The sequence below is a fragment of the Homarus americanus genome, unplaced genomic scaffold (genome assembly GCF_018991925.1).
Source record: "Homarus americanus isolate GMGI-L3 unplaced genomic scaffold, GMGI_Hamer_2.0 scaffold48614, whole genome shotgun sequence".
In the NCBI taxonomy this organism is placed as follows: Eukaryota; Metazoa; Arthropoda; class Malacostraca; order Decapoda; family Nephropidae; genus Homarus; species Homarus americanus.
Genome location: NW_024711825.1, coordinates 74,493 through 97,500, shown reverse-complemented (window position 1 = coordinate 97,500; position 23,008 = coordinate 74,493). Strand labels below are relative to the sequence as shown.

Here is a 23,008-nt window from a genome sequence, read left to right as displayed (position 1 = left end):
TACAGTCATGCGCTGTTAACGCCCCGATCGAACAACGTCCGACATCGATATATGTCTGTGCACCCCCAAAAAAATCCGTGACGCCTGCTGGACCACCACTCCACGACCCCCTGACGGAGACACGATGATCCTCCCCATACTGGTCAGATATTATGTGTTAAAGGAATATGCTTCCTTCCTTAGGCTTTTTTTAAGCATTTGCCTCCAGTTGTAATGTTAACCTACATCTATTGAGGATAAAATCTTTCACCTACAAATTGACAGTAACACATTTGCTGTCATCAGACATATCTAGTTGCCTCAACAATTGCAACCCCAGTTGCAATTGGGGTTGCAATTTCAAATTTTGTGGCATTACTAAGATTAACGAAGTCTCTGGTGCACTCTAAGATTAAGAGAGAAAACGGAGGACTCAGGCGTCCTGATGTGAGAGAAAACGGACTCGTATGATGGGGGACCCAATTAAAAAAGCATAGCTACATGTTTTGTGGACTACAGTATTAAGCGTACCCTTTTCATCACTTTGTAATAAACCTAGCCATGCTTATGTGTGCTTATGATATTTACCATAACATTATATATATATTTAGTGGGTCTAAATGGTTGTAAAATGGGAAATTTGGGGTTGGGTCTTGGGTGCCTGGAACCAATTAGAATAAATCCCATAGGTTCTGGACTTTCGTTATCGGCGGGGTCCTAATTGGGTGCGATAACCAAGGGATGACTGTACTGTACTGTATATACTTGTGACACTGGCCAGTTTCTTCTGGTGTTATGGTACAGGGGTACCATGTGACAGCACTAGGATTCCTCTTCCTCTATCAAGGAATAAACAATTAAAATTTAAATTGAAAACAAAACAAAAAAACATTCAAATAATGGGACGTAGCGAACCTAAATGGCCCTAGAGCGGGCACAGTCACGTATGCATCACGTATTCTTATAGATTGTGCTGCCAGGCGTACGTTATCTAGTGAATTTAGTCAATATTTTACAGTAACAATGGACCTAAGTGCAAACCTGAATTGTATATGTACTAAATGATTATGGTACTAAAATTGTTATGTCTATTGCAAATATAGCTTGTTTATACAGGTATTCAAATAAATTACTATCTTACAAGAATCCAAGCTATGTAAGTTATATTCACCCAGATCGTTTGGGTGACAAATTATTAGAAGAGATTAGTCACTAAAAACTAATGATAAATAAACACCCAGGCCTTCAGCGACAACTGTCAAATCTTATCTCAAATAAATAAAGACACTGTGTCACCTCACCTCTCGCTCAGCTGGCTACCTCCCTCCCTGTGTTCCTAGATAAAAGATTGGTGATTTCTTTATGTTTATTTTATATAATATCTCAGACTAAAGTTAGGATAATATAATTTGCATTGCTGAAATCCTTGCAAGATAGAGATTAATCTAAATATAAGCGTCATATATTTTGCTCAAGAAACAAAAAATGTAGTACATTAGAGTACAATACTGTACAGTATTACCCCGCCTAACGCGGTTTCACTTAACGCGTTTTATCATATACGCGGTGCCTCGCCAGAGCTGAACTTTCACTTAACACGGATTTTTTCCACATATACGCGGTGAGTGTCCGGCTCGAGACGCTATTTTTAGATTTGCCCCACCCTGCCTGACTGCCTGTTTTAGCTCATAAAATTCATACAAATTACCCGGCCAGAATATAATTTACATTGCTGGAATTCTTATAATTTGGTGATCATTTTGAATATAAACATCATATTTTTGCATTAGACATACAAATTTTAGATAAAAAATTTTCTCAAATTAACTATGTTATCTTTTGTGCAAAATATATGACATTTATATTCAAAATATTCCTGGTCTTACAAGGAATCCAGCAATGTCAATTATATTATCCTAACTTTAGTTTGAGGTATTATTTATTAAAATTTAGTGGTTATCCCACACATCTCCTTGGGACGGTTGGTGGGGGGTGGGGGGAGGGAGGGACCGACCGACCATCTGTTACCCTGTGAAGAATTATTTTTTTTTTTATTAACTGAAGATATTTGTTTTAGCTCATAAAATTCATACAAATTATCCGGTCTGAATATAATTTACATTGCTGGAATTCTTATAATTTGATGATCATTTTGAATATAAACATCATATTTTTGCATTAGACATACAAATTTTAGATAAAAATTTTTCTCAAATTAACTATGTTATCTTTTGTGCAAAATATATGACATTTATATTCAAAATATTCCTGGTCTTACAAGGAATCCAGCAATGTCAATTATATTATCCTAACTTTAATCTGAGGTATTATTTAATACTAAATGTTAAAAACCCTGGAAGGGAGGATTGGTGGGGGGTGGGGGGGAGGGTTGGGACTGACCGCGCGGTTGGAAGAGGGGGGAGGCAAGGTGGGGTACTTTGATTGACAGATAGTGTTGTGAAGATTATTTTTTTTTTTATTAACTGAAGATATTTGTTTTAGCTCATAAAATTCATACAAATTACCCGGTCAGAATATAATTTACATTGCTGGAATTCTTATAATTTGGTGATCATTTTGAATATAAACATCATATATTTTTCATTAAACATACAAATTTTAGATAAAAATTTTTCTCTAGGTAACTATGTTATCTTTTGTGCAAAATATATGACATTTATATTCAAAATATTCCTGGTCTTACAAGGAATCCAGCAATGTCAATTGTATTATCCTAACTTTAGTTTGAGGTATTATTTATTAAAATTTAGTGGTTTTCCCCCAAAAATTTCTCTGAGAGGGAAGAGCCAGCGAGTGTAGTGTGAGAGAGGGAGGGAGTTGAGTCCATTATTTGAATGGACATTAACTTGGCGACTGTATTTCTCTTAAGTATTAATTGTGTGCATGTACCATCAAAAAATTAAGATGTTATTTTTACTACAACATAGGTATGTGCCTTCAAAAAGTGGAGTTTGGGGGTCAGGCCGGTTTCTATTGGAATTAATCCCATATGTTCTGTTGTTCACTTAACGCGGATTTCACTTAACGCGGGACCCTCTGGGTTCAATTGACCGCGTTAAGTGGGGTACAACTGTAGTGCATTTTATAAAAAGTTTTTCATCTGTATTTTTCGGTAGATTTACAAAAATTTCTTCATTTACTTTCATCCATTTACATGCACACACCATACTAACAGAAACGTAAAAGAAATAAAGGACCCTAGTGCAAAGCTGGAGTGCACATGTACTAATTTGATTACAGTACTAAAATTGTTTTGTCTAGTGCAAATTATAGCATGTTTATATTCAAATTAATGAGTGTGTTACAAGAATCCCAGCAATATTAATATTATTCACCCAGGTCATTTCACTGGCTTTTTACAAGAGGGAAGCTTAGTCACTTAAGAACTGATAAATATACACGCGTTAGACCTGGGCCTGTGCCAACTGTCAAACATACTACCTCCCCTCCCCCACGCCCCCTCGCTCGCTCCCTCCCTCTCTCTCCCCCATCTGCCCGGCGTTGCTGGAATCCTTGTAAAACAGTGAATAATTTTAATATAAACGTCATGTATTTTGCACAAGAGATAAAAATTAACCACCTGTATCACATTACAGTAGTGATTTAAGAGTAAAAGTGTATATGTACCTATATAGTATTCCACATACACGTAAGTATAAATACATAGTTTCTGTGATGATTGGACAACGTCTATTTCGGTTAACATCATGTTTCCAAGAACGTATCTAGGACGTTAACCGGCGCATGACTGTATGTATGTATGTATATATATATATATATATATATATATATATATATATATATATATATATATATATATATATATATATATATATATATATATATATATATATATATACAGTGACTGCTTAATCTAACACCTCGTTAACGAATTTCGATTAATCTAACTGCCTTCCATAAGGATTCTCAATTCGTTAATCTAAAAAATTCGGGTTAACGGTTTCATTTAACCGACTCAATATAAGCTGCTTAAACACCGCAACCAGCTTTAGTATCAGTCCGCCAATACATTAATCGGTTCTAGGGCTTAAATTCCTTACTATTTTAGTAAATATCAAGAAGTTTATACTATTCAATAATTTTAAAAGTTTAAAATTCAATTTTTTAGTCATTTTAACAATTATTGAACATAATTGAAGGTAAAGTTACTAGTTTAATGCGCGGCATCCAGCCTCTTAACACAGCAAACAGGTGTTAGTCTTTCTCTGTTTTCACTGGAGGTAACATCTTGCTTGAGACTCTCTTCAACTAAACGCTTTTTATCTGTGTTTCCAAGCAAATTATTGGTCATTTTGAAATATATTTTACATATTGACAATATATAATGCAGTGCAATGTTGATTTAAAGAAAATAATCTTGAATTACACTAAGAGAGCAAAAATTTTATGGGCGAAATGGCGCCATGGGGTGACTTCTCTTCCACCCCAATGCCTTCTCTACTTCCTTCTCCTCCACCCCCATTCTAAATCCCATCGTCATCATCATTATCCAGGAGCCTTCTACATACACAGCTCAAAGTAAGTGAACTTTTCTACCATTTTTGTTGAATTTAGGAAATTTTCGGTGAGCTGGAACCAATTACCCCAAAACCCATTGAAACAATGGTTTCGGTTAACGAACTTTTCGGTTAACGAACGACCTTCTGGAACGGATTGAGTTCGTTAACGGAAGGGTCAATATATATACAGTGACCCCTCGTTTAACGAACACCTCGGTTAACGTAATTTCGATTAACGAACTGCCTTCCATAAGGATCTTCAATTCGGTTAACGAAAAAAAATTCGGTTAACGAAAAAAAATTCGCTTAACGAACTTCTTACGAACCGACCTCAACATGTTTTCGCTTGCACTGACCGGGCAACCAGCTTTAGTATCAGTCCGCCAATACATTAATCGGTTCTAGGGCTTAAATTCCTTACTATTTTTGTAAATATCAAGAAGTTTATACTATTCAATAATTTTAAAAGTTTAATATTCAATTTTTTAGTCATTTTAACAATTATTGAACGAAATTGAAGGTAAAGTGACTAGTTTAATGCGCGGCATCCAGCCTCTTAACACAGCAAACAGGCGTCAGTCTCTCTCTGTTTTCACTGGAGGTAACATCTTGCTTGAGACTCTCTTCAACTAAATGCTTTTTTTCTGTGTTTCCAAGCAAATATTGGTCATTTTGAAATATATTTTATATATTGACAATATATAATGCAGTGCAGCATTGATTTAAAGAAAATAATCTTGAATTAAACCAGAGAGCTAAAATTTTATGGGTGAAATGGCACCATGGGGTGACTTCTCTTCCACCCCAATGCCTTCTCTTCTTCCTTCTCCTCCACCCCCATTCTAAATCCCATCATCATCATCATCATCCAGGAGCCTTCTACATACACACCTCAAAGTAAGTGAACTTTTCTACCATTTTTTTTGAATTTAGGAAATTTTCGGTGAGCTGGAACCAATTACCCAAAAAACCCATTGAAACAATGGTTTCGGGTTACCAACGTCAAGTAATCTAACCTACTTCTAGAACGGATTGAGTTCATAACCGAGGGGCCACTGTATATGTGTGTGTTGTGTATATATATATATATATATATATATATATATATATATATATATATATATATATATATATATATATATATATATATATATATATATATATATATATATATATATATATATATATATATATATATATATATATATATATATATATATATATTATATATGCAAGAAATCATGAAGGAAAATATCGAGCTGTAATTCACATATTCAGGGGTGAGTACAGATGTGAATTAAAAAAGGCTTACTTTTTTTTCTTGTTATGTATATATATATATATATATATATATATATATATATATATATATATATATATATATATATATACATACATACATACAGTATTACCCCGCCTAACGCGGTTTCACTTAACGCGTTTTATCATATACGCGGTGCCTCGCCAGAGCTGAACTTTCACTTAACACGGATTTTTTCCACATATACGCGGTGAGTGTCCGCCTCGAGACGCTATTTTTAGATTTGCCCCACCCGCCACCCTGCCTGACTGCCTGTTTTAGCTCATAAAATTCATACAAATTACCCGGCCAGAATATAATTTACATTGCTGGAATTCTTATAATTTGGTGATCATTTTGAATATAAACATCATATATTTTGCATTAGACATACAAATTTTAGATAAAAAATTTTCTCAGAGTAACTATGTTATCTTTTGTGCAAAATATATGACATTTATATTCAAAATATTCCTGGTCTTACAAGGAATCCAGCAATGTCAATTATATTATCCTAACTTTAGTTTGAGGTATTATTTATTAAAATTTAGTGGTTATCCCACACATCTCCTTGGGACAGTTGGTGGGGGGTGGGGGGGAGGGAGGGACCGACCGACCATCTGTTACCCCGTGAAGAATTATTTTTTTTTTTATTAACTGAAGATATTTGTTTTAGCTCAAAAAATTCATACAAATTACCCGGTCTGAATATAATTTACATTGCTGGAATTCTTATAATTTGATGATCATTTTGAATATAAACATCATATATTTTGCATTAGACATACAAATTTTAGATAAAAATTTTTCTCAAATTAACTATGTTATCTTTTGTGCAAAATATATGACATTTATATTCAAAATATTCCTGGTCTTACAAGGAATCCAGCAATGTCAATTATATTATCCTAACTTTAATCTGAGGTATTATTTAATACTAAATGTTAAAAACCCTGGAAGGGAGGATTGGTGGGGGGTGGGGGGGAGGGTTGGGACTGACCGCGCGGTTGGAAGAGGGGGGAGGCAAGGTGGGGTACTTTGATTGACAGATAGTGTTGTGAAGATTATTTTTTTTTTTATTAACTGAAGATATTTGTTTTAGCTCATAAAATTCATACAAATTACCCGGTCAGAATATAATTTACATTGCTGGAATTCTTATAATTTGGTGATCATTTTGAATATAAACATCATATATTTTGCATTAAACATACAAATTTTAGATAAAAATTTTTCTCTAGGTAACTATGTTATCTTTTGTGCAAAATATATGACATTTATATTCAAAATATTCCTGGTCTTACAAGGAATCCAGCAATGTCAATTGTATTATCCTAACTTTAGTTTGAGGTATTATTTATTAAAATTTAGTGGTTTTCCCCCAAAAATTTCTCTGAGAGGGAAGAGCCGGCAGTGTAGTGTGAGAGGGGGAGGGAGTTGAGTCCATTATTTGAATGGACATTAACTTGGCGACTGTATTTCTCTATTTCTCTTAAGTATTAATTGTGTGCATGTACCATCATAAATTAAGATGTTATTTTTACTACAACATAGGTATGTGCCTTCAAAAAGTGGAGTTTGGGGGTCGGCCGGTTTCTATTGGAATTAATCCCATATGTTCTGTTGTTCACTTAACGCGGATTTCACTTAACACGGGACCCTCTGGGTTCTATTGACCGCGTTAAGTGGGGTACAACTGTATATATATATATATATATATATATATATATATATATATATATATATATATATATATATATATATATATATATATATATATATATATATATATATATATATATATATACAGTACTCCCTCTTTATCAACGGATTTTTATTTTGGCTTTATTTGAACTCTGCGGGCCTTGTTTGTACTTTCGCCGCTAGGCGGCACTAGTGGCGTGACTAGCGTCTACCCGCGGCCCGCCTTCCCTGAACACAGACATCAGCCAAGCCGCGTGGGCAACAGTCTTTGATTTTCAACTTTTGCTGGTGGTTCATCACATCAACTTATATCACCATGCCTCCCAAACGACCTGCTGCTCCCTCTGGATCTACACCTAAGAGGGCAAGACGAGTGCTGACGCTGAATGAGAAGAATGAAGTGCTGAAACAACTCGACAGCGGTATGAGCTACGCAGCTGTTGGCCGCCACTTTGGGCTCAACGAATCCAGTGTGCGTGGAATTAAACGACGTGCAAAGGAAAGCACGCTTTAGCTTCAAGTGCACCAGTGACATCAAAAGGTTATGTGTAAAGGAAATGCATTAATGCTTAAGGTACATTTATTCAACATATGCTAATAATAGTTAGAAAAATTACGTAACCATCACGGTATCGACGGTTTCTTTATCGACGGCCGTCTACAGAACGCAACCCCCGTCGATAAAGAGGGAGTACTATATATATATATATATATATATATATATATATATATATATATATATATATATATATATATATATATATATATATATATATATATATATATATATATATAACCGTATATGTCGGTGTATAAGACAGAATTTGAACCTTAAAAAATCAGCCCAAAGTTAGGGTTCGTCTTAAACGCTGGGTATAAAATCCGAACCTTTACATCCTGTGGTTTAGTGTGTCCCCAGTGGTGATGGAAAACATCGTAAAAAACACTCGCCTTAATCCCACAGTCCGACCACTAGTTATTTTCTACTGAAATTTACGTTTGGAAAGCTGTATTACAAATATGATTACCGGTATATTAAAATAATGAAAATGTATTATAAACCTGTCTAACATACTGTAAATACCATCAATCAACAACATAATAAACGCAGGTATCATCACGCACCGCCCGCCATTTGCAACTGCCGCTGAAGTAAACAAACAGCCAGTCCTACCGATCGTCTCGCGAAGCAAGTTTATAAATTAAAGAAAATACCTGCAGTGTATTTTATGCCTACATTTCTAATATATTACAGTATATTATAAATAAATAAATAAACAAATAAATCAGTAAATCCATTTCAAGAAAATAGTAAAATTTTACTAGATACCGACATTAGTTCCAGTAAAATAACCGATGCCTAAGTGACGTCACTAGTGTTTACACTACACCAGCTGGTAATGTTTGATGCAGATTATGGTAGGAAGTTGACAATATTTTGCCAATAAGCTCCCAGTGGTAAGTGTCAGATTTGCGGTAGTCTTATACAGCGATTATACAGTTGAGTCTGGATTTACGTGGTTTTTGTTGACGCATTTGGTCATTTACACAGTGCCTTGCCAGAATTGAAATACTTTAATTACGCGGTAAATTTGGTCATTTACGCGGAGAGCAGCTGGCGGTCCAGCCGCGCCGTGCCATGTTTGGATTCAACCCTCCCGCCATGCTTTGGTAAGCGGCACGAGTAAGGTTGCGCAATATGTCGCTGTAGCGTTATCGGTGACGTCATATGACGTATCGGACTGTGATTGGGCCATGCATCCTTACCTCCCTCCCCCGCTAGCTGTGATTGGCTTAATGTAATATGACGTGCCCTGCCAAGGGAGGGAAGAAGCCGCTGACCTAGCCGCGTTAGTCGCTCTCCTCCCAGTCACTCCGTGTAAACTATGTTCTATTGTGCCACTAATCTCGTAAGAATGGCTTCCACTGGACCCCCACCACCACAGAAAAACCTTGCATTACCTAGACCCAGCCGCCCCAAGCCAAAGAAGATACGACGTTCCCTAAGTTACGAAGTTAAGTACAAGATCGTACAAGATTTAGAAAAAGGAACGAGACAAGTTGATTTGGCGCGAAAGCATGGCGTGAACGAATCGACGATCAGGACGATCAAGAAGGATGCTGCCAAGATAAAAGAACACATGAACATCACAAAGTCTGCAGGTGCTTCAATGGTGAAGTACTGCCAGAACAAGGTGCTGCTCAAGATGGAGAATTTACTTGTGAGCTACTAGATTCGTCAGGCAAGACGGAACATGGCGGTGAACACGCGGTCAGTTCAGGACTTCGCACGTGAACCGTACATAGCAGTGGCACGTAAGATGGGAATTGCAGAGCCCAAACCCTTCAATGCTTCCTCTGGGTGGCTGCAAGGGCTTAAGAAGACGAGAGTCAAAATGTAGAAGAAGAACCTGCACCCTCCAAAAAATTTTCAGTGAAACAAATGGCAGAGGCATTTGCTACAATTAATAAGGGGATGGATCAAAATGTTGAGCGTTTTGCAAAAGTTGACAGAATGATCCAAGGTGCACTTGCTTGCTACAGGGAGATTTACAATGAAAAGAAAAAGCAAACTGTGCAGTCTAAATTTGACGACATATATTTTAAGAAGTCCCCCAGTGCTGTGTCCTCATGCCCCACCAGTGGTGCCTCTTCACTCCCTTAAGATGATCCAATACCTTCAACAAGCAAGTTTCCCCTGTATGTTAACCTGTCTGAAGAAAGCGACATTGATGACCCACCCAGCCCTGTCTCCTCTTCTGCTTCATCCAATTAATGTAGTCTCCATGTATAATTAGAAAATTATGGGGGCCCCGTGTGCATTCAGCTGACTACATTAAAGGTAAGTGCACAGTAACACTGTATTCATTCTTCATTATTGATTACTTTTACTGTACTGTATTTCATTTTAGATTTTCTATGTATCATTTTTTTGCATTTTTGACTTAGGACCAATTCGACTTACGACCTGGATTTGGGTCCCTAACCCCGTCGTATGTCGGGGAGCAGCTGTACTGTGTGTGTGTGTGTGTGTGTATATATATATATATATATATATATATATATATATATATATATATATATATATATATATATATATATATATATATATATATATATATATATATATATATATATATATATATATATATATATATATGTAATATATATATATATATATATATATATATATATATATATATATATATATGTTATATATATATATATATATATATATATATATATATATATATATATATATATATATATATATATATATATATATATATATATATATATATATATATATATATATATATATATATATATATATAAAAACTTCCGGAAGAACGTCAGTCAGTATCTCTGACATTGGTTGGAGTGTCTGGGACTCAGAATTGGGTTCTGAACTTTGCTAAGAGGTCTCGCTTTCTTTGCAACAGTTGGACGATTTTACCATCGATACCATGGTCTGAGGATCATGTACCTCCAGAGACTATGAGGAACATATTTAGCATTCTGCTGATATTTTTGTAATGCCAGGATGGCTGGTGGAGGCAAGACAAAGGAGTAGATGTCCCCACTTCACCCATATGGACCTCAGCCACTACAAGAGAAGTCTGGGGACTGAGGATTGGTGACAGAGTCGATTGTGGGAGCTGAATTCAATGCAGGTACAGACGATTCTCGGGCAGTGTCGCAGCAAGAGCTTGCAGAGCCTTGTGTCGGGATAGAACCTGTGCATTGGAATCCTCATGCCTTGAGACACATTAGGATTGTGCTTCTGGCTTCAGCAAAGCTCACTTTCCTCTCGTGCATATCTTTAGTACCACTTTCTTCATTCAGAACCGGTCAAATTCACTAAAAGAAGTTGGGTGCACCTCACTACAGTAAATACAACAGAAGACTAGGCCATTTCTGACCCTCATGGGGCTTACCCTAGTTAACACATGCTGCAGGAACAACCTACTCTAATTTACAACAAGTGCAGCTGACATGGCCATACATTTAACAATGAAAGCATCGTTTAGGGTTTATGACAAATGGTTAAGGGAGATCCAGGCAACCTTGATAGAGGTTGGAATTTCATAGCAATCAAATGTCAACAACAGAGTTGGTGTAGGGTTAAAAACGCCATTTTCTTTCTTGCAGAACCTGTCCACTTTCACCACCCTTTGGACTCAAGAGCTACTGCAGAAGCTTCTCCTCTGAGTATCAGAGCAGCTGTTTAGAGAATACCACCCCTTGACACTGGTTAAAGGTGGCATGTAGAGTACAGGAGACTGAGGCACCAGGTACCTCAGACAGGGTATGGAGTCAAGCACCCTCCTTGGGGAAGGAGACTTCCACTAGGAGGCTACCATCTTGCTAGGTGGATATTTTTTGTTCTCTCCCACAAATTGATACAACTGACCAGTGAACAGCAAAAATATCCAGGTCCAATACAGGCTGGCCTTCCATGGTATGGAGTAATAAGTATTTTGCAGAAATCCACCTGTTTAAACACACCTGGTAAGATCTCAAGGGCAGAAGCATCAAGGAGAGTGCCAGGGCCAGTGGGCCTCCTGCGGCTCTTAGACGTGGGTATTTGTCAAGACCCACAGCCACTCTTTTAAATTGATAGGGCTCTAATATTGCAAAAGATGATCCTTCTGTAGGAAGTTTAGGGGGCAAGATTAGGAAATTCGGAGGAAGTCCAAGGACAGTGTGCAGGGTCATCTGGGGGATAATCTGGTCAGCAAAAGAAGTTTGATTCTTCCATTAATAGACCAAAATAAACTTCACTCCTCCCCCACCAAGGAGCCCAACATGGGGAGGTCAACACCAGAGACAAGACCCTGGTGACCCCAGGGGTAGCAGGAGTGCATACATAGGTAACCACCAGTGGGCCAAGATGATAGCTCATAGACCATAGGAATGCCGGGACCCCTGATCAGCTGATTGACTTGATCAGGCCCACCAGAGCACAGGTCACTGACCCACATCAGGGTCTAGGGGGCAAAAATATAATAATAATAATAATAATAATAATAATAATAATAATAATAATAATAATAATATAAATAATAATAATAATAATAATAATAATACTGTAACAATAATAATAATAATAGTAATAATAATAATAATAGTAAAATTAATAAAAACAAAAACAAAAATAAAATAAAAAATACCATAAAATAATAATAGTAATAATAATATTAACAATAATAATAATAATAATAATAATAATAATAATAATAATAATAATACAACTGTACTTCTAATAATAATATTCATAAAATGAATAAAAACAAATAAAATTAAACAAAAAATACCATAAATACAGTAAAATAAGAATAAAAATAACAATAACCATAAATAAATCCAAAAATGAAAAAATCAAGAGTGAAAAATGATATATGTATGTTTTGTTGTCAAAGTAAGAGAAACAATTGAGACCCTGTGTTTATATGAGGCAGAAAGTCAGATTACCAACCTGGGACTTGGTCACAATTTTTGTGATGCCATATGGTAGCAGGGTCTACCACAAGACAATATATTATGCTTCCAATTCTTCACAGGCCCCGTTGTGGGTCGATGACCTGTGCCCGGGTGGGCTATTCCCCTTAAAAAAAAAAAAAAAAAAAACTACTAGCTGACCAAAGAGGTGTATTGCTCACCACAGGGCGGTGCGTGTGGCATCGCTCAACCTTCAGGAGCCACACACAGCAAAGACGTGGGAAAATATTCCAGCCCCGATGAAGCTGCCGGTCTGTTCTAAAAATCGACAGGAGGATAGAAGCCATTTTGTCTGGACCCTCCCAGGTGATTCACCCGGTTTGGAAAACCCTTCCCCTCCCTCCGAGAACATCGGAACTCACAGCCCCCCACACAAAAGTGAATCTATTGTCTCACAACCAAATCAACTCAAGCAACCAAAACATTCCATGAATTAAAAATAATTTTTTTTTGCACCCACCCCCCCAAAAAATAAAATACATACCTTTGTTTAACACTCTTTCAAACATTGCAGTTTTGGAGCACCTCTTAATTTCCTTCAACAAAAGGAATTCACGTTCTCCAGCCAAGCTGACTGAGCGACCACAGTGACCAGCTCGAGCAGTACGGCCGACTCGATGAACATATTTGCTGTATTTACTTGGTAAGGTGTAATTTATGATCTGAAATTGCATAAAAGTCAAGACTGAAATATTTTTTGTCAGTTACCAAAAAGTTACATAAGTACAAAAACAGATCTAGCTTAGTTCCAGCTACAATCTGAGGCTAAAACATCACTCTTGGGTACTATAGAAATTAGGAGCATAGCATAAGATATCCATTTTCTATGATCGGTGATGAAGACTTGGGTGTTCACATTAGGTTACGTTCAAGAAGCTGGTTCTGAATAAACAAAGGTTAATCATTAATAATAATAATTATTATAATCATAATAATAATAATAATAATAATAATTGCTGGTCTTTTGTTTCTCAAAAGTACCAATTCTTCTAAAGAATTCACTAGAGCTCAAAACACTACAAAGTAAAGGACCTGAAAACTAAAAAAAAAAAAAAAAGATCACAAAAAGTGACAGTTCATTTATCCTTAAGTTGTAACACTTCCTAAACCCTGTAATTCTCTATTACTGTACCCTATTCAGGATCATAATCTTAAAAAAAAAAAGATAAGTATTAAGTTGTTTCCTAAAGGCTGCCACAGAAGTCAGCTGGTTCATGGATGCAGACAACCAATTGTGCAATCTGGGTGCTGTACAGGAAAATAATCAGGCAACAAAAGAACATTTCTGTATTGCTCTAGGCTCTTCAAGTCCTGAGGGATCATCTCTACTATGCAAAATCATTTCAGAGCTTGTGGTCACAAAATTTAGTAGGTTGGACAAATACTTTGTACTGTATCATCAAACATTACTGCCTTAAAAGTCATTAAGCAGAGTTTGAACTATCCTAGCTTTAACTGGAAACCAGTGCAATTCTATCAAGAATGGGGTAATGGGAGTCCTCGGTGAAAGCAAAAATAATCCTGGCAACCCTGTTAAACACTGTTTGAACGTTCTTCAGTAGATAATCAGGTAGGCAGACCCATAAAGAGTTACAATAGCTAACCTGAGACAAAGTAAGTAAATGTAATATTGTCACAAGACACTGTCTATCCAAAAAATGTTTCACAGCATATGGATTTCAAATACAGTCAACTCTCGTGAATTCGGACCCCTTTAATCCGGATTTTGGATAAATCGGACGAAATCTGAACTGTCCGTATCAAATTTCTGGTTCTGGGATTGTCCCAGTTGCAATTGGGGTTGCAATTTCAAATTCTGTGTCACTACTAAGGAATAACAAAGTCTCTGGTGCACTGCACTCTAAGATTAAGAGAAAACGGAGGACTCAGGCGTCCTGAAGTGAGAGAAAACGTACTCCTATGATGGGGCACTCAAATAAACATACACATAGCTACATGTTTTGTGGACTACCCACTTTGTAATAAACCTAGTCATGCCTATGTGTGTTTCTGATAATTACCATAACATTATATATTTAGCGGTTGTACAAACACAAGGCCTCACACATGCCACTCAGACTGACAGACTTGACAAGTTTTACCAACCATAAAGACAGTTGAAGCTTTAAACATCACTCACAATGGATCTTGAATATTCCAACTGTAATCAGACATACCTAAGTTGCCTCGACAATTGCAACCCCAGTTGCAATATCAAATTCTGTGTCATTACTAAGGAATAACAAAGTCTCTGGTGCAGTGCACTCCAAGATTAAGAGAAAACGAAGGACTCAGGCGTCCTGAAATGAGAGAAAACGGACTCCTATGACGGGGCACTCAAATAAACATACACATAGCTGTACAATAGGGGGCAGGGAAAAAACACTTTTATTTGAGTTGCAGGCTGCACTTTTCAGGCATCGTTTGTATGGCTGTAACAAACACCTGTGCAAAATTTCATGCCATTTCATGCATACTTACCCTGTCGCATCGCGAACGACTTTTTGTCAACTTTTAGTGTATACCAAAAATTAGGTGTCATTTAATGTTTTCCAGGATAATGATAAATTTTACATGGGTGACATCGATTTAATTCACATGTTATTTTACAGGTACACCGTATAGAAAATCATTACAAGTTCATATTGAAATTCTTTTTTGTGCGGAACCTTGGCATCATTTTCCTAGACAATAATCTTTGCCTAATATATCCATCTCTCGATTCGTATCCCGTCACTTCAGTGCAAGCTTCAGTCATCACTTTTATGCCTCTCTCGACCGCCTGAGTGCTGTTTGGCCACTTGGGCACCACTAATGGTGTCTCAAGAATGTCATTAACCTGTAGATTTGACAGAGAAGCAATGTAAGGAGGCTCAGTCTTGAGTTCATTCCTCCAGTTAATCATGGAATGATAGTTTTTTGCTTGCCACTTTAGTTTCGGAGTCACCACCTTTCTCATGTTGACTACAGGAGGCACATCCTCATTCCCATCTCCATCTTTACCCTCCTCATCAGTATAGTTTAACAAATTCTCGTCAACAGCAGCATCAGAATCTTCCTCCTCCTCTTCAGATCTGCCAGTGCATTCTTCCTTTTGCTGATTCTCCTCTCTAATTTTTCTTATCATTGAGACAGCTTTTTCTCTAACAGTCATGTCCTCATCTGCACACATACCAAGAAGAAGTTGATCTGTGTGGGAGAAGTATGCATTTCTCTGGACAGCCTTCTTCACTATCGTCTCCTCCTCACTATTCAGGTGTTTCATATATAGCAGGGACTGGAATACGTTCCTTGAGCCGTGTGTTACGTAAGGGTGTATCTTGATGTAAAACCACATTGGAGCACTGAACTTTATTATTGTAATGACAATTCTTTTCAACTCATGGCTGGGTCTTGATGTTGCTACATACAGCCTGAGGATTCTACTCCATAAGGTGTTCCACCTTGACACACAGGGAGGACCTGGCTCAATAGCAGCCAAGTCATCTTCAACAACACCTGTGACAACTCCTTTACAAATCCTATACAGGTATTTCTGATCCCAGGACAGATCTTTCTCCACTTCATCATTAAACACAGGGAAATCAGGGAAACTGACTGGCTGGAAGGCGACAACTGGAAGCTCAGACAAAGACTCCTTGATCTGCTTTCCAATGGGACCACGCCAATGCTCAGGACCACTTGGTTTACCATCATAGTGATAAAAAACTGCGCGGAAAGGCAGCTCATTTCCGTGAAGCTGACATATGAAATAATGGAGCGGGTGACCAAGTAACATTTCAAGATGATGAATGACTCCATTTTCTGATCCTACATTTACATTGGTTCCATCACAACCAACACACACAATGGGCTGCTGGGTTAGATTTTTCTCCACCAGAAACTCGTGAATAGTTTTGGCAATCTGCTTTCCGTGTCCAGTCTTGGGAGTCACATGTGTGAGATATTCATTGCCAGGCTCAACCATGATGACATAATGAAATGAGAAAAGGCTGATAATCAATATAGACATAGCACCATACTCATCTGCAACAAGACAACTTAAATGAAATAAGAGATATGAAAAAAAGTTGATAAACACTGAACAGAACATTGCACCGCCACAGCGGCTGTTTGGCTAGTACTGTAGGTAAATTAAAAAATTTCAGTAGAAAATGCGGCAGACTAAACCTCGACATATCAGCTTCAAATTTGGCATGGAGTCTTAGATATGTATAAGGAACAATGCCTGAAGAGTGCAGCTTTGAGCAAAATTTCACTGCCCCCTACTGTACAATGCAATATTATGCAATATTAACCCCTAAATCCGTTAATTAGGACAATCGGCTAAAACAGACACCCTTCCCCCCCTATTAGTCCATTTTAACGAGGGTCGACTGCATGAAAGTTGCAAGTCTTAACCCGATAACAGCAGTACAGTAATTCGCCGATCAACCCCACAATGTGTAAAAAAACAAAGAAAAACATGCACAGTAAAACCTTGATAAATCAGACTAATTGGGGCATACCCCAGCACTAAACATGCGAAAGTCCGAAAAAAAAGAAGGGAATCTATGGGGATGGGGGATGGAGATAACACTGCTTATCTGAATTACTTAAGAAAATCAGTTGTTGTCGCATTATTACAGTAATACAGGTATCTCCATTAGCTGGAATCCCTCAAACCCGGAACTCTCTGATAGCCGGAATTCAAATTTGCTCGGAAAATCATTCCCAAATCTGGAAAATTCCAAAAATTTCCGGCTTTGGGAACAAATTTTCCGAAGCTGAAAATCGAGAGCATTTTCTGAAAATGTCTTGAATAACGACGAAGGATGAAGTATTTTTGGGAGGGACCTGACCTGATTCAATGTCAGGTGGAGGTAGGGTAGGGGATTAGTGGTCTCATATTTCTGACCTTCTGATGGAATGTCAGGTCACACAAAACCTAAAGTATTTTTAGGGAGATTGTGGTATGAATGAGTATAAATGAGCAAAGTTGTATCCCTTCAACATTACATTACATAACATTTTAAAATATGGAGTGAGAAAGCAGAAAGGTGTGGGTGATTAAAGAGAGAGTGGAAAGGAGTGGTAACATGCACCAGTGTTGCCAAGCGATGAGCTCCTCAACAGCTGATCTTTTAATTCCACCTCCATGCAGTCACACAACAAGACCTCACTGGATGCTTGTTGTCTTAATTCCCATGTGTGTGTGTGTGTGTGTGTGTGTTTGCACACAGGGTGGTGAAATGCATCTAGTGTGGCAGCATTATGTCAGTGTTAAGGTGCAAGCACTGCTTGCCCCCTCTCACTTTCAGCTACCGCTGCTGGCTAGCCCTTGTGGCGAACAGGGAAGCAACTTGCATAAGTTTTCCCCTGCCAGTACACAGCCTCTTCACCATCAAGACTACTGTTGTGCCTCCTCGTGGCAACACACGGTAACTGGGTGCCTTATGGGCCCAGGCTAGACCAACAGGGGATCTCGGAGTAGCAGTGGGTCCCAGAGGGACGGCGCATAGGCCCATTGGCATGTGGGCACGTTCTGGCGCCTACCAACCATTGCCTCGCTGCCTTGTGGATTAACCTTGGTAGGTATAAGACTACGGAAGTAACCCCCGAAAAAAAAAACTGTGGTGGAGCCCCGCATCAGGCAAACATGCTTACAGAGCTCCCTCAAGACCCCAACGGCGGTACAGGCGTAAGAGGTGACCACAATGGGAACCCAACGACTACACTGGCGGATGAAGGCAATGCCTGATGGACAGGCTACTAAGGCAAAACCCAACAAACTGGGCTATCAGCAGTCCATTGAAACTGTCCCTCTCCCCAGTCAATGCAACAGTTGCACCACTGGATCAGGAAAAGGGAGAGCCAAGATGTGTGGTTGCAGCCTGCGCTCCTGCCTCACCACATAAATCAACTCACTTGCAACCATCATCAAGCTCATCATACCACTCATCATCATCAACCCCTATACAGTGGTCCCTCAGTTAATGAACGGTTCGATTAACGAAATTTCGGTTAACGAATTACCTCCCATAAGGATCTTCAATTCGGTTAACGAACAAAACTTCGATTAACGAAATCCTTACGACAAACACGTTTTGTTGTGAGTATCAGCTGATCAGCTGATGGGCTAGTCTGTCAATTCAGTAATCTGTTCTATGTTTCATTCTTTTCCAGTGGAGTAAATATCAAGAAAGTTGTGCTTTTTAATATTTTTGCATTTGTTATATTAAAATTATTCGTCATCTTAACATTTATTTAACATATTGATAATATATGCAGCACAGGGAACTAGAGTTCTGTGCGCCCATCAGCCGCTTGACTCAGCCACCAGGCGTCAGTTGGGCTTTGTTGACAGTGGAGTGAACATCTATTTTGTTGGTGTCTTGAATATTTTTGCATACCGTATATACCCGTGTATAGCACGAGTTCTTAAGACCAAATTTTTTGGCAAAAAGTTGGGGGTCGACCTCTATACGGGTAATAGTTTCGTTAGGTTGAAAAATATTTACCAGTAACTACCAGTAAACAATGGAAACGACGCACCAACTCACCACCCACTGTGAGTGTCGGTACAGTTGCCAGGGCAGATCTCTTGCGTCATCATAGCAAGCCAAAAGTAGCTAAATGCATGGTATGGTATGGTATGCACAGGAGTATGTAAAACATAAAGTATTAATTTTTAAAAGTTTATTTATGGATACATAAATTTTTTTTAATTAAATTTGAAACATCAATCTTTGTTAATTAAATTTGAAACAAAAGAAAAATACGATACCTTATTTATAAATATTTTCATTAAAATATTACATCACAAGTATATTTTACCTTAACTGTGCCTAATGAATATATTCTCAGAAATAAATATGGAAATGTAATATTTTTGCTGAAATGACGTACGTATTACAGTGGAAAGTGGGATAAAATTGTGACGAAAACAATGACTTTCACTTTCTTTCGTCATTCAAAAGATTTTGCCGAAATCGCTTTTCGAATGGTTTTCAGTTAAAAACTGTTGTATTACAATAATATTCTATCCTAATTGACTTGAATAAATACTACGATACCATATTTCTGAATATTTTCATTAAAATCCATTAAAATCATTTTCCTTGTCATCATCTGCAGCACCAAACAGCTCCTCCCAGTCCTCTCCTTGAACAGCATCGTCATATGGATCAACACCATCATCAGCCATAGGATCATCAATATCTTCATCCTCATTCACGCTCTCATTAGCCTCATAATCCCACAACAAGTCGTCTTCTGTTCCATCAAGAGCATTCGAAATCCCACATTTCTTAAAAGATTTCACCACAATTTCTGGTCTGATTGCATCCCAGGCCTCTACAATCCATTCACATAACGTTGCTAGTGATGGAGCTTGGATGTTGCCTCCCTTTGTGTATGTCTTATCGCCTTCTATCATCCACTTGTTCCACTTCATTCTTACAGCATCTTTAAATGGTTTGTTTATGGAAACATCCAGTGGTTGGACAAGACTTGTTAATCCACCAGGTCACAGCTGTATCAGTGTTTTCCTTCCTAATCCCAGCAGTAACACTGTCAACAAGATGTGACCGAAACATATCCCACACAAAAAGACTTTTTTCTTTGCGCAGTCCCCCTGGTCTAAAGTTCCAGACTTTTTTAAGCCATATTTGTATGCTGCCTTCATCCATCCATCCTTTCTCGTGCACATGGATGATTAAAAAAATGCTGTCTGACTTGCAACACTGTTGGTAGGGTCAGGTGGTTCTAACGGCACCTGCCAGGACTCGGTAATCAAATTTATAACAGTGTCTAACCTCAATTACTGTTGTTTATCTGATGTAGGCAATATGAAGTAAAAAATACCAGTTAAAGTGAGAAATTGGAAGAGAATAAACAAGAAAGATGTCGTTGGGCCATTTTTGGTAGGGCTGAGGGAGAGAGTACCAGCTGTTTGGTCTTTTTTGGCGGGAGAGTCACGCAAATAACCGTAGTTCTGGTATTTGTTTGGTGTCTTCTGTATTTTTAAAAATGAATACTTGTAAATTAAAAGTACCGTAACATTGTATTTCATACAAACTTGTCATATTTCTGGAAAATAAGAATATACCGGTAAACACAATTTCAACGTACGCTAAAATTAAAAGCTGCTTAAGAAGGGCCGATGCAAACACAAAGCCTCCGCGATCAGCTAGATCGGTACACGTGTTTTTCGAATCGTTTTCAGTTAAAAAACTGTTACATCACAAGTGAATTAGGATAGAATATTATTGTAATACAACAGTTTTTAACTGAAAACCATTCGAAAAGCGATTACGGTAACATCTTTTCAACGAAAGAAAGCGAAAGTCATTGTTTTTGTCACGATTTTATCCCACTTTCCACTATAATACGTACGTCATTTCAGCAAAAATATTACATTTCCATATTCTCAGAAATAAATAGTACTTTTGCTGAAACGTGATGTATTTCAATGTAAATTAGGATAAACTACATGATGAAAACAAAAGACTTTACCAAACCTTCCGATGTTCAAGATATGTTACTCGTTTTTTTAATAGTTTTCAGTTAAAATACTGTTATATTAGTGATATTCTATTTATACTGTGGTTGATATAATATATTCACGGAAATTTAATATTTTTTGCTGAAATGACGTGCGTATTACAGTGGAAAGTGGGATAAAATTGTGACGAAAACAATGACTTTTGCTTTCTTTCGTTCAAAATATGTTACCGTAATCGCTTTTCGAATGGTTTTCAGTTAAAAAACTATTGTATTACAATAATATTCCCTCCTAATTGACTTGAATAAATACTTGAATGGAAATATACAATATTTTTGTTGAAACTACCCGCGTTTCAGTGTAAAGTGTCGTAATAATAAATGGTAAACAAGTTTATAGGACGTAGTGTTTCTCTGAAGGTTTTGTTGTTCCTTTACCCTCAAAAACTTGGGTCGACCTATAAACGAGGAATATCATAAATTAACAATTTCTTGGTCAAAAAATCAGGGTCGACCTATATACGAAGGGGGGTTATAGACGAGTATATACGGTATTTACATTGAAATTATTGGTCATTCTGAAATTTAGTTAACATATTGATAATATATAGTGCAGTGCAGTGTTGATTTAAATAAAATAATCTTGAATTACACCCAGTGAGCTTAAAATTTTATTGGTGATATGACGGCATCAAGCATGGGTCCCCTGAAAGGTGATTTCTCCTCCATCCCCACTTCCTTCTCTTCTCCTCCACCCCCACTTCTCATTCCCATCATCATCATCAACCAGGAACCTTCTACATACACACCTCAAAGTAAGTGCACTTTACTGCATTTTTTTTTACTTTGTATGAACTTTTCGGTGAGCTGGAACCAATTACCCAATATCCCATTGAAACAATGGATTCGGTTAAAGAAATTTTTGGTTAACGAACGATCCTCTGGAGCTAATTGTGTTCGTTAACCGAGGGACCAATGTACCCCCAAAAGTACTATGGCAACAGACGAGTGGCGATGGGGACAGGCAGAGATGACTGCCGGGAGTCTCTAGTCACAACTCTGCACATGGGCGGCACAGATAAGATGGCTGTTTATGCACTGGGATCTAGGCAGCAGTGATATTTGGTCCTGTCTGTGAGACTGAGCAGCCCTTTCGAGGAGCCATTCTGCTCACCCCACATGGGGAGGGGACTGGAAAAGGTGCCCTAAACATAGCCTACCTAAAAAAAACAATCTGACTGGGCAACTGCACCCAGTAAGGTCATCCTTATGAGGTTCGAAACAAAATCAAAATCACAGATCCAAACGAAAACAAACTATACAACCTCTTATGGTCGCTGCATGGAATGTCAGGACCTTTCTGGATACTGGCACAAATGAGTGTCCTGAAAGAAGAGCCACCCTTGTGGCAAAAGAGCTGGCGAGGTATAACATAGACATAGCAACCATTAGTGAGTCCCGGCTCCCTGATGAGGGGAGAGAAACCGCATTTTGGAGT

General features: G+C 37.7%; 1 protein-coding gene across 1 annotated transcript in view; it reads right to left on the bottom strand.

Annotated features, from left to right (window-relative positions):
- The window catches only part of LOC121858885 (probable ATP-dependent RNA helicase DDX27), a 74,285-nt gene that overhangs the window by 9,341 nt on the left and 41,936 nt on the right, over window positions 1-23,008 (bottom strand). Inside the window, exon 4 of the mRNA XM_042355539.1 lies at window positions 13,511-13,688. Coding sequence (XP_042211473.1) covers window positions 13,511-13,688 — 178 coding nt within the window. The remainder of the gene's footprint in view (window positions 1-13,510; window positions 13,689-23,008) is intronic.